General features: G+C 39.2%; 1 protein-coding gene across 1 annotated transcript in view; it reads left to right on the top strand.

The window, feature by feature from the left end:
• Positions 1-1,196: 1,196 nt before the first annotated feature.
• ATP6V1E1 (ATPase H+ transporting V1 subunit E1) overlaps positions 1,197-12,610 on the top strand; it is a 31,540-nt gene continuing 20,126 nt past the window's right edge. The window contains exons 1-4 of the mRNA XM_025930092.2: positions 1,197-1,357; positions 6,919-6,984; positions 8,840-8,949; positions 9,324-9,390. Of these exons, the coding sequence (XP_025785877.1) occupies positions 1,325-1,357; positions 6,919-6,984; positions 8,840-8,949; positions 9,324-9,390 (276 nt within the window). The 5' untranslated portion in view covers positions 1,197-1,324. The remainder of the gene's footprint in view (positions 1,358-6,918; positions 6,985-8,839; positions 8,950-9,323; positions 9,391-12,610) is intronic.

Genomic DNA, 12,610 nt, shown 5'->3' with positions numbered 1-12,610 from the left:
ATCAAAAATAGTATTTTTAAAAATTTTTAAATTTTGGGGGCACCTGGGTGGCTCAGTCGGTTGAGCGTCCGACTTCAGCTCAGCTCATGATCTCGCGGTCTGTGAGTTCGAGCCCCGCATTGGGCTCTGTGCCGATGGCTGGGAGCCTGGAGCCTGCTTTGGATTCTGTGTCTCCCTCTCTCTCTGCCCCTCCCCCACTCATGCTCTGTTTCTGTCAAAAATAAACATTAAAAAAAATTTAAAAAAATTTTTTTAAATTTTTATTTAAGTAATCTCTACACCCAGTGTGGGGCTTGAACTCACCACTCTGAGACCACGAGTCACATGCTCCTCAGAGGGAGCCGGCCAGGCACCCCTCAAAAATCATACTGACAGCATGAATCCTAGGTATTATGTGATGAAATGGCACTTTACCCCTGTAATCTTCCAACCGAAACCACTGACCAATCATAAGAAAAATTCCAAGAGCCGTACATCCTATAGTATACCTAATTAGTATCCCTCAAAGTTGTCAAGGTCATCAAAAAGGAAAAGTTGAGTTAACATTCACACCCACCAAATTTAGGAGACATGACAATTAAATGAAACACAGTATCCTGGACGGGATCCTGAAAAAGAGTAAGCGCACTAGGTTAAAACTAAAAAAATCCGAATAAATGATGGACTTGGGTCAATACATCAATATTGCTTAATTAATTGGAACAAATGTGCCATAGTAATGTAAGATGTTAATACAGTAACCAGTGTGTGAGGGGGAGAAAGATACACGAAAACCCTGTTTCATCTGCTTAATTTTTCTGTACATCTAAAGCTGTTCTAAAAATAAAATCCATTAATAAAATATTGGTGAAATTTGCTTTCATTAAGGCCAAGAAAGCAAAATAATAAATTCTGATTTTGTGCTAAAAATTTAAACCTAAAAAAAATTCAAGGGCTATAAGGCTACAGAAACTCACATAATTCAACTAATTGCAGACACCAGAACTCCCATTCTCTCCCTTCTACCGAGGAAGAGGCTTTTGAAGAAAACAGCTCAGAAGTCACGAGCCAGTGACCAAAGGAACTGGGACTGAACCAAGAAGGACTGCCCGCGCAGGCGCCCAGCCAGGGAAGGGCGGGGCCAGGGCGGGACTTCCCCGAACCAGCTCTTTTCCCACTGGCTGAGAAGGGCGGGAGTGTGCCGTCACCTGGCAGGAGCCGGAAGCTGGAGTTATAAAGCAAAGGAAGCCGAAACCTGCGCCGGGTTTTCTTTTCCACTTCCTTTTACCTCCCTGTTCTAATCGCGTTCCAGCCAGTGTCCCTCCGGCCTAGTACCACTTTCGCTATGGCTCTCAGCGATGCTGACGTGCAAAAGCAGGTGAGGGCCTGCGGTTGGGTCTGGCGTAGTCGCAGCGTCGGTCCCGGGGTGACGGGCTGGAACCCGGCTCAGGGAGGACGCGGGCCTCGGACAGCCCAGATGCCGAAGGAGGAGTCCCTTACCTCAAGTCCCCGGGGCTTAGTGGTCTGTCTGCGGGAGGGAGGTTTGACTCACAGCCTTAGGTCTTCAGCTGGGGTTTCGCGTGCCGCCTCCTTGATGTGCTGCTGGCTTTTTGCCTCCCACCTCGGCATTCCCTATTTTACCAGGGTACTCGCTGTGGTTGTTAGAGCAGAGAATTTAAAACAAGGGTTGAAATGCAAATTGAATGCAAGGATTAAAAACCTCTTTTTCGTTTGATTTTTAACCCTGGGAGAAGGGTTCACAGTAGGATAAAGTGCTGATGGGAGACCGCTGCTTCCAATGTTGTTTTGAGGTCATTCATTTTATGAACTGTTTATCTTCATCTTGGAAGAATCCCCTCTATCATAATGAATTGTAATGGTTGCTCTCTCAGTAAGTGTGTACGTTAATATTTTGTAAATATTTATTAATCATAATGCAGAATTCCTCTCTTAACATTTATGAATTCCAGCGCCAGTGTTTGGCATAAAGTAAGTAAGTCCAGGTCAGTGGAAAAAAATGATGGAAGTCGTGAACCTACATTATTTTTGTAAGTGTATAAACAGTCCTGGGAAACTTTAGGGGTTTTTTGTTTTTGTGTTTTTAAGGTGTCATACCTTCGAGTTTGTAGGCATTGAGAAAGTTATAATTTGAAAGTCTCCCAGGATAATATGTTGGCATTGATAGGCCTGTAAGTAACAGGAAAAAGTGGTTTCCATTTGCCCTGCATAGATACTTTGCAACCAGGGTCCTTGAATTTAGTAGTCATATTGCCAAAAGGTTTTTCAGAGAAAGAAGCTTAAGCCTGCAGTTTAATCTTTAGGTAATTTAGAGAACTAAGTCCATTTCTTTTTGAAGTACTAGGAAAATTCTCTGACTAAAGCTCACTCACTGCCTTATGAATCTTAAGTGACCAATAAAATTTTTTTTCCTTTTCCTAGGAAATGACTCTGCATTTTAATCTAGTATGCACTAAGAATGGAGTGTTTCTTCATCAGTGGTCTTATGATAATCATAAAGGGGAAATCGTGTAACAAAAATAGTGTCTATGGAGACGATTAAGAAATCTTAACAATATTCTTACAAAACAATGGGGTTTTTAACATATAAACTGCTATTTCTGATTTTTACTATAGGAGAAACTTGGTGCAGTGGAAAAGTACTGTGCCTTCCATACCTTCTAGTAGTCACAATTACAGTGCTGATTCTCTTCTTCCACTTGTTCCTTCATCATTTTCCTACCCTACTTATTGAAGAATAAGGCTTCCCCAGGAAAAATATATTTTAAAGATAAAGTGGTATATTTCCTTAGACTGAAACTATTTGTTTTTTCTGTAAAATTGAAAGATGAAGAAATTTGTTCTCTGCCTCTCCACACTCTAAGCTCCATAAGGGCAGTGTATTTTGTTCCCTGTATTTGCAGCAGTGAATAGGCCAGGCACCAAGCATGTAGTAAGTGTTTATAAATAGAGGATTCCCTGATGTCTTCCCTATTGTATTAAAATATTTATGTAGGGGTGCCTGGGTGGCTTAGGTGGTTGGGCATCCGACTTTGGCTCAGGTCATGATCTCACGGTTTGTGAGTTCGAGCCTGGCATGGGACTCTGTGCTGACAACTGGGAGCCTGGAGCCTGCTTCAAATTCTGTGTCTCCTTCTGTCTCTGCCCCTCCCCTGCTCTTACTCTGTCTCTCTATATCTCAAAACTAAACAAATCTAAAAAAAAAAAAATTTATATATATTTGTTTTTATGTGGGGAGTATGGTTATTTCATTAAATTTTCGAAGGAATCTGACTTCAAAAAACTTAAAACCTAGTAGGGTTAGCAGGAAGAAGAAAAGTATTTTCTAAAGGCCAGATTTTTCTGCCTTAGGGGCGGAATTAAATGTCCTGAAGGGTTTCACTATTTCTCTTGTTGGAACTCCTGAAGACAGAATATGATCATGTTGGCTGTAAACAGGTTCTCTGACCTGGGTTAAAATGAGTGTGTTTTGCTCTAGGCTGTGCTGATCTAGTCAAATCTGGTAGCAGAGGGTCCACCATGAGTGATAAAGGCTGATAATGCAGGTTTGAATCAGAGTTCACCTCTACAGGCCCATGCCTTGTGGCATTTATAAACACCTGTTTTGATTACTGTATTTGAACTAACTACTTTAAAATTCCAAACTGAGTTCAGTAAGGCTTCAAACTGAACGTGTGGAGATAAGATTCCTTACCGTGAACACACACACAAATCTGTGGGGGTTAATGCTTTTAGCAAGGTCACAGTTTTTCTATAAAATGTACCTCTGGATTAGGTACTACAAATATTTCAAGGCCTGAGACTTCATAAGTATTGTATTACCTATGAAATAGGCTCTGATTATCATATTTATTTTGGTTCCTCAAGCATAGTGTAGCTGCTAAGAATTTTGATAAAAAGGAAATCTTACCTTTTAAAACCATACTGTGTGTTTTCTTTAAGACTTTGATGGCATGAGCTTGTATTATTAATGCACTTTATATTATATTATTTTTTTTATTTAAAAAAAAATTTTTTTTAACGTTTATTTATTTTTGAGACAGAGAGAGACAGAGCATGAAGGGGGGAGGGGCAGAGAGAGAGAGGGAGACACAGAATATGAAACAGGCTCCAGGCTCTGAGCTGTCAGCACAGAGCCCGATGCGGGGCTTGAACTCACGAACCGTGAGATCATGACATGAGCCGAAGTCGGACGCTTAACCGACTGAGCCACCCAGGCGCCCCTATTAATACACTTTTTAAAAAATATATAAAACAAACTTACTCAGCCATTTTTAAGTGTATAGTTCAGTAGTGTTAAGTATGTTCACCTTATTATAAAACAAATCTTGGCTCACTTTTGTACATCTGTGTGTACCTTAATTTTATGATATCTTTGTGGTATATGGAGAAGCTGGGAATTGTTTCCAGATTGTTAAACTCTAAAATGTACTGGGGGGGTGGCGCATAGGTGGCTCAGTTGGTTAAGCATCCAACTAAGCATGATCTCATGATTCGAGCCCTGCATCAGGCTCTGCGCTGACAGCTCAGGCTGCTTCGAGTTCTGTCTCTCTGTCTCTCTGTCTCTCTCTGTCTCTGTCTCTGTCTCTGTCTCTCTCTCTCTCTCTCTCTCTCTCTCTGCGCCCCTCCCCCACTCACACTGTCTCTCCCTCTCAAAGATAAATAAACATTTAAAAAAATATAGGGGCACCTGGGTGGCTCAGTCGGTTAAGCATCCGACTTCAGCTCAGGTCATGATCTCATGGTTCGTGAGTTCGAGCCCCGCGTTGGGCTCTGTGCTGACAGCTCAGAGCCTGGAGCCTGCTGCAGATTCTGTGTCTCCCTCTCTGCTCCTCCCCCGTTTATGCTCTGTCTCTCTCCTTCAAAAATAAATAAAAACATTAAAAAAATTTTTTTAAGTAAAAAAATATATTTATATAAAAATAAAAAGTACTTGGGATATCTCAACAGGCTTAAAATACCCAGCAGGTTCTCATTCATTCACAAATGTTTATTGATTACCCACTGTAGTGGCAGTTGTTCCCTTCTAGAGTTATGATGATATAAAAGACAAGATCTCAGTACTCATGGAGCTTACCTTAGATGGGAGAATTAATAAACACAATGAATTAACCTAGAGCTTATTGATGTTTTTAAAATCAGCTTTTTTTTTATTCATCATTTCTTTCATATAGAGCCCCTATGAAATGAAACTACTAGTGAGTTTGGTGAGCTGTGTTACTTGTATATTCACTTGGGTGTATTTTACATCTTCACTGGAGACAATACTTCATTTATGAGTCTAAATTGGATCAGTCACCCCAAGCCCCATTCAGAAGACTTCAGTGGACTTTATTCTCTGTAGCCAGAGCTCTAAAGCCCTTTAACAAGGACCTCACCTTATAGTTTAGTTGTGGATAGGGACAAGTAAGCAAGGAATTATGAATATGTATTTAGGTAGAGGAAGTGTGGAGTGCCCTAGATGCATGTAGGTGAGAAATTCAGAAAAGATTTTCCAAAGGCAGTTAAGCAAGCTGAATCCCAAGAAGTTAGCTAGATGAAGCAGGAGGAAGAGTATTCCAAGTGGAAGGAACAACATATTTGAAATCTCGGAAATGAGGGAGAGAGTGGTGAACTCAAGGAACAGAAAAACTGAAATAAGTTTAGTAGGATAGGAACCAAGAGTCTGAAGAGTGGCGAGTGGTGAAAGTTATTTTTCATATAATGCTGGCAAGGTAAGCATTGACCAGATCATGTACCTTCTAAAATCTTTGAGCTTGATCATAAAGCAAGTTGGGGTGTGGGGGAATGTGATATGTGATGAGACCAACATTTTTTAAAGGATCTTTCTGGTTGCAGTGTAGAGTTGATGAAAGAGGAAACAGGGCTGGAGGCCAGTAGATAGATTTGGAAGCTGTGGTAATAATTCAGCTGAGAGATGGTGATAGCAAAGACTAGGATAGTGGCTAAGAAGATAGAGAGATGTGGACAAATAAAAGAACCATTGGAAGAGAGAATTGATTGGACTTGGTGGTTGATTGGATGTGAGGACTGAGGTACAAGGAAGAGTCAAAGTTGAATGTTGTACTAATCCTCCAGATAGAGATCAAAGTTGGGGGCAGAGAGTGGTTAACAGTTCATTAGTGAGTGTTTTGGATTTAGGTTGCTGTGAGTAGGATATCTAAAAAAGAGCAGTCTAGGAGGCAGAGGCACTGAAGGAGAACAAGGAAGTCAAAAGGAAGAGATTGTTTAAGAAGGGAGGATTGGTTAACATAACAAGAGATGCTGAAATGTCAATTAAGGTAAGGCCAAGATTTAAGGACTAGGAGATTATTGTCATTTTATGAGAGTAATTTCAGTGGACTGAAGGGGTAGAAGTGAATTAAAGTATGTTGAGAGTAGAAGGTAAGAAAGTTGAAAAAGTATGGGGCACCTGGCTGGCTCAGTCAGTAGAGCATGTGACTCTTGATCTCAGTGTTATAAGTTCAAGTTCCATGTTGGGTATAGAGATTACTTAAAAATAAAAAATAAAAAAATCTTAAAAATAAAATCTTTTTTAAAAAGTTGAAAAAGTAAATCTAAATAGGTCTTTGATCCATTTTATTAGAAATGGAAAAGAGAAAAAGAGGGTCCTGGCCAAAAGGGGTATGAAGTAGAGGAGGGTATATATTTAGTCCATCCTCCCCCATAAACTCTAAGTTCTTTGAGAATAGGATAATGTTCTGTGATATTGAATATTGCATCTGGTCCATTTGCTAGAGCAAATTCCAGATTATAAGATATCTGAGACCAGAAATTATCTCATTTATCCTTGTATACAATGCCTGGCACATAATATGCATTCAATAATTATTGATTGTTGAATGAATCAGAAAAGATAGGTACATTTTCTTTTCTTGTTATACTCAAAAATAAAATAATCTTTTCATTTTTTTCTTACAGATTAAACATATGATGGCTTTTATTGAACAGGAAGCCAATGAGAAAGCAGAAGAAATAGATGCAAAGGTGAGATTTCCTTTTCTAGGTTTAAGAAATTATCAAAATTTCGTATTGTTTTTGCTTTGGTAAGGAGTAATTTTACTAGTTGTTTAACAACACATCACATAGGACTGCTAAGAATATCTTTTCTCTTTTTTAAATATTTTTTTAATGTTTATTTTTGAGAGAGAGAGAACATGAGCGGGGAAGAGGCAGAGAGAGAGGGGGACAGAGGATCCGAAGCAGGCTCTGTGTTGACAGCAGAGCCCGATGCCGTGATTCGAGACTCAATGTGAGGCTTGAACTCAGGAACCATGAGATCATGATTTGAGCCAAAGTTGGACACTTAACCAACTGAGCCACCCAGGCACTCCAAATAGCTCTTATCTTTAATATTAAAAAATAAACTTTCCTTTCTAAACATCTTGATTGTCAATAAGTGTCCTGAAATTTTATGGTAGGGAGTAGAAAAGTAATGGGTTAATTTTCTCATGGAATCTGGAATCTAGACACTTAGCATCTATGGGTAATTATGATAGCTGGTTAAGGGGGGTGTAGTATTGGGGCGCCTGGGTGGCTCAGTTGACTGAGGGTCTGACTTCGGCTCAGGTCATGATCTCACAGTTCATGGGTTTGAGCCCCATGTTGGGCTCTGTGCTGACAGCTGAGAGCCTGGAGCCTGCTTCAGATTCTGTGTCTCCCTCTCTCTGCCCCTCCCCTGCTCACACTCTGTCTGTCTCTCTCTTTCTCTCAAAAATAAATAAACATTAAAAAAAAATTTTTTTTAAAGAGGTGTAGTATTTTTATGTTGTTATTTTGCTTTTTCATTAATTTGTGCTTGTTTTTTTCTTTTTAAGTTTTTTAAAAGTTCATTTATTTAGAAAGAGCACGTGGGAGGGGTGGAGAAATAGGGAGGAAGAGAGAATCCTAAACAGGGTCCACACTGTCTACACAGAGCCCAATGCGGGTCTCAAACTCAATGAACTGTGAGATAATAACCTGAGCTGAAACCAAGAGTTGGCCACTTAACTGACTGAGGCACCCCTAATTTATAATTTTAAAACGACTGTTAGATTCATCTTATTTTTCTGATCAATGGAGGCAAGAATGCTGTTATAATTCTTTTATTTTTATAAGGGAGGACTAAAACTGAGATTACTTGACCAGATTCTTTAGGCAGTAACCCAGATCTTCTAAACTCCAAATTCTGTGTTCTTTTCATTAGCCCCCTAGTAAGCAAATGGATTAAATTTAGAATACATAATGATTTTTTTTATGTTTATTATTTTTGAGAGAGAGTGAGTGTGAGTTGGGGAGGTTCAGAGAGAGGCTGGGGTACAGAGGATGTTAAGTGGCTCCACACAGATGGCAGAGAGCCTGATGCGGGGCTCAAACCCATGAACCACAAAATCATGACCTGAGCGGAAGTCGGATGCTCAGCCAAGGCGCCCCAATGATTTTTTTCACATACAGAACCTTCTATCAATATATCCTTTATGACTTTGTGGGTAGGTACTATTATCCTTTTTCTTTTTCTTTTTTTTTAATTTTTAGTTTAAGTAGGCTCTACACCCAACGTGGGGCTTGAACTTAGGACCCTTAGATCAAGAGTGACATGCTCTACCAACTGATCCAGCCAGGCACCACTGTGTATGATTATTTTTGATCAGGTTTTTAGTTTTCTGGTTCATCATTTATGATGAAAATCAATGGTTATCTCTTTTAAGTAAATTAGAAATAATTCTTGAAGACAAGTCATAATAAACTTCCTATGTTTGATATGGAAAACGATAATTATAAGCAAGTACCTCTGGTTACCAGCTGCTTAAAATAAAACTCCAGATCTGCTGTAATGAATTAATAATAATTAATTCCTTGGTAGGCAGAGGAAGAGTTCAACATTGAGAAAGGTCGTCTTGTGCAAACCCAAAGACTGAAGATTATGGAATACTATGAGAAGAAAGAAAAGCAGATTGAGCAGCAGAAGAAAATGTAAGTAGATCCTGGTCACAATATTAGCTAAGGAAGCTTTGAAAAGTCAGTGGGACAAAAGACAGAGCATGTGCTTTGGAGTCAGGGAGGTATGGATTCAAGTCTTAACTGGACCAACTTACACTTTTCTCACCTTGGGCAAGTTGCTTAATTATTTTCCTTCCTTTGTGAAAATGGAAGCTTCACAGGATTATTGAAAAAAAGTTGGAATAACTGATATAAAAGTGCTTCTTTATCTTTGAAAATAAGTTTATAGAAGCCACTCGAGTATATGCAAAGAGGAGTATTTGTGCGTATGTAGGAAGCTGTATATTTTTTCTACAGTTTCTATATTTTTATGCTGTACTGCTACTATTTTTCCATATCTTTTGCAGTCAGATGTCTAATTTGATGAATCAAGCAAGGCTCAAAGTCCTCAGAGCGAGAGATGACCTTATTACAGTGAGTAATTAGCCCCTATTATAAAATTGTAAAGTGTTTATTTACCTATTATAGAGAATGCACTAGTTAGCATTAGCTAATTAAGGAGGTGATTTGGTTTTTAGAAAACATTTGGTCAGCAAATCATTATACTAGGTGTTGTAGTAAATACAAAGTGAATAAGATATTGCCATGTCTTCAAAGACCCTCTGATCTCACAGAGCGTATAGACTCTTTTGGTTATACAGCACATTATGGGTGGACCATACAGTATGTGAGGGTGATAGGGACGAATAAAATTAGTAAAATTATGGTCAAGAGTGCAAGGCTAAAAGAGCTTCACCTATTTTCAGTAGAAGCTATTGAAGTTTTTATTTTATTTTATGAGAATTATCATAAATAGGGTTCATGGTATGAGTATGTAGGCTAAATTTAAGAGGGAAGAGGTTAGGAGCACCTGGGTGGCTCAGTCAGTTAAGCATTTGACTTCAGGTGAGGTCATGATCTCACAGTCCGTGAGTTTGAGCCCTATGTTGGGCTCTGTGCTGACAGCTCAGAGCCTGGAGCCTGCTTCCGATTCTGTGTCTCCCTCTCTTTTTGCCCCTCCTCCACTCACACTCTGTCTCAAAAATGAATAAATATTAAAAAAAAAAAAAATAAGAGGGAAGAGGTTAGACACAAGATAGCCATTTGGGAAGTATTGTCATCTGAGGAAGAAGGCAGAAACCTACTGAAACATACATTTAGTTGAGAAAGTTTAAAGGTATTTGAATTAGGGACTCTTGACTGGCTCAGTCATGAGAGCATGTGAGTCTTGATCTCGGGGTTGTGAGTTTGAGCCTCACATTGTGTGTAGTGTTTACTGAAAAAAAAATATTCATATAAATTATATTTCAGGAACCAACAAGGATGCCTGCTGTTTCCACTGTTCTTCATTGTGGTGGAGGCCTTAGATTCCTTTAAGGTGGAGAAATAGGAATTATACACAAATTAAGAAGGAATAATTTTTTTTGCAGATATGATTGCCTATACAAAAAATATAACATCTGAAAAACTGTAAGAACTAGTGATTAGTTCAAAGTGGTGACTGGCTATAAAGAGAGTATAAAAAATGAATAGTTTTTCTATATACCAACAATAACCAATTAGCAAGTAAAATAAAAAGTAGATTCCTTTGTAGTGGTTACAAAAACTACGGATAAATGGTTACAAAAACTATGGGTAAATGCTAGTGAATAAGCCAGCATTCATATGAAAAAGCTATAAAACTAAAAATATAAAATTTGAATAAATGGCAAACACACCTTTCTTTGGTTTGTTTGTTTGAGAGAGTGTGTCTGTTCATGCAAGCTGGGGAGCAGAAGGAGAGGGAGAATCCCAAGCAGACTCCAGGCCCATCACGGAGCCTGATGTGGGGGTTCAATCTCATGATCCTGAGATCATGACCTGTGCTGAAATCAAGAGTTGGATGCCTAAGTGACTGAGCCACCCAGGTGCCCTAAAAACATACCACTTTCTTAGAAGATTAAAGAAACACAAACGAATATAAGTGTGTCAGTGTTGACACATTTTGCAGGAAGACTTTCCAGACATTGACTACTGACTAACTCTTCTTCCAAGTTCAGTGCTAAATACTGAATTTCAGATGTGGTTAACTAGGAGAATGGTGATTGTGTTAATGAAATGGGAAGTTAGGAGGGCAAGCTCTTTTTTTTTTTTTAAGTTTATTTTTGAGAGAGAGCGAATGTGCGGGGAGGGGCAGAGAGGGAGAAAGAGACACAATCTGAAGTAGGCTCCAGGCTCTAGCTGTCAGTGCAGAAGCCAACCTGGGGCTCCAACTCACAAACTGTGAGATCCTGACCTGGGCCGAAGTTGGATGCTTAACCGACTGGGCCACCCGGGTGCTCCTGGAGGGCAAGGTCTTTTAAGAATAGCTAGCTTAAAACAAACAAACAAAAAACAAAAAACAAAACAAAAAAAAGAATAGCTAGCTTACTTTTGGACATACTTTAAGGGGCCAAGAAATCTCCAGTTGGATGTGCTGTCAGGATGTTAAGTGAGGGGCTGAAGTTCAGGACAACAGAGATTGCTTATTAACATAACCTTCATAGCACTTCAAATGTGAATGCTTTTAAATTCTAGGAATATGGGAAAATAGGGAATGTGTTGCTAAATTATCTTGTTACATGGGAATGAATAGTTCATACTCTCTAAAATATAAAAGGAGGACTAGACAGCTTTTTGTGGAAATGTTGACTGCAAAATGTTAACACCTGAGGGTAGTTGTTACCTAGTGTCTTCACTAAAATGTTGAGTTTCAGTAACCAGTGGTTGATTTTTTTCCACAGGATTCAGATTTCTTTAGCAACCAGAATTGATTGACCTAGTTTATACGCTTCTCTTAAAATAATAGTATGTGCTTAGGGAAGGTAGTTTGTTGTAAAAGAATTTGGGCTTACAAGTCTTTCAGCTTTGCCATATTAGTTTGAGTAAATTATTATTTCTGACCCTCAATTTCCTCTTTGGTATGTATTAATTATGGTGCTTGGTTCAGAGGGCTGGGTTTTTCTCTTTTTTATTTTAAATTTTTTTAAGGTTTGTTTATTTTTGAGAGAGAGTGAGAGAGAGAGAGACAGAGCATGAGTGGCCAAGGGACAGAGAGAGAGGGAGACACAGAATCCGAAGCAGGCTCCAGGCTTGAGCTGTCAGCACAGAGCTTGACATGGGGCTCGAACTCCCAAACTGTGAGATCATGACCTAAACCAAAGTCAGACACTTAACTGACTGAGCCACCCAGGTGCCTCTGGGTTTTTCTCTTTTTAAAAATAATTTTTAAACTGTTTAAAAGTAAAATTTATTTTGGGGTACCTGGCTGACTCGGTAGAGCATGCAACTCTTGATCTTGGGGTCGTGAGTTCAAGCCCCAAGTTAGGTGTGGAGCCTACTTTTAAAAAATGAAGGGGCATGTGGGTGGCTCAGTTGGTTCAGTGTCCAACTTTTGATAACGGCTCAGGTCGTGATCTCGTGGTTTGTGAGATCGAGCCCCATGTCAGGTTGTGCACTGACAGCATGGAGCCTGCTTGGGATTCTCTCTCTCCCTCTCTCTTTGCCCCTCCCCCACTTATTCTATCTCTCTTAAAGTAAATAAACTTCAAAACTAAATAAAATATTTAAAACATCAAATTTATTTTTAGGTAGTGTTACATACACATTAAAAATTTAAAGAATCGGATACCAGGGT

Source organism: Puma concolor, chromosome B4, assembly GCF_028749965.1.
Source record: "Puma concolor isolate L17-30 chromosome B4, mPumCon1.1.hap2, whole genome shotgun sequence".
Lineage (NCBI taxonomy): Eukaryota > Metazoa > Chordata > Mammalia > Carnivora > Felidae > Puma > Puma concolor.
This window is presented reverse-complemented; position numbering and strand designations above follow the sequence as displayed.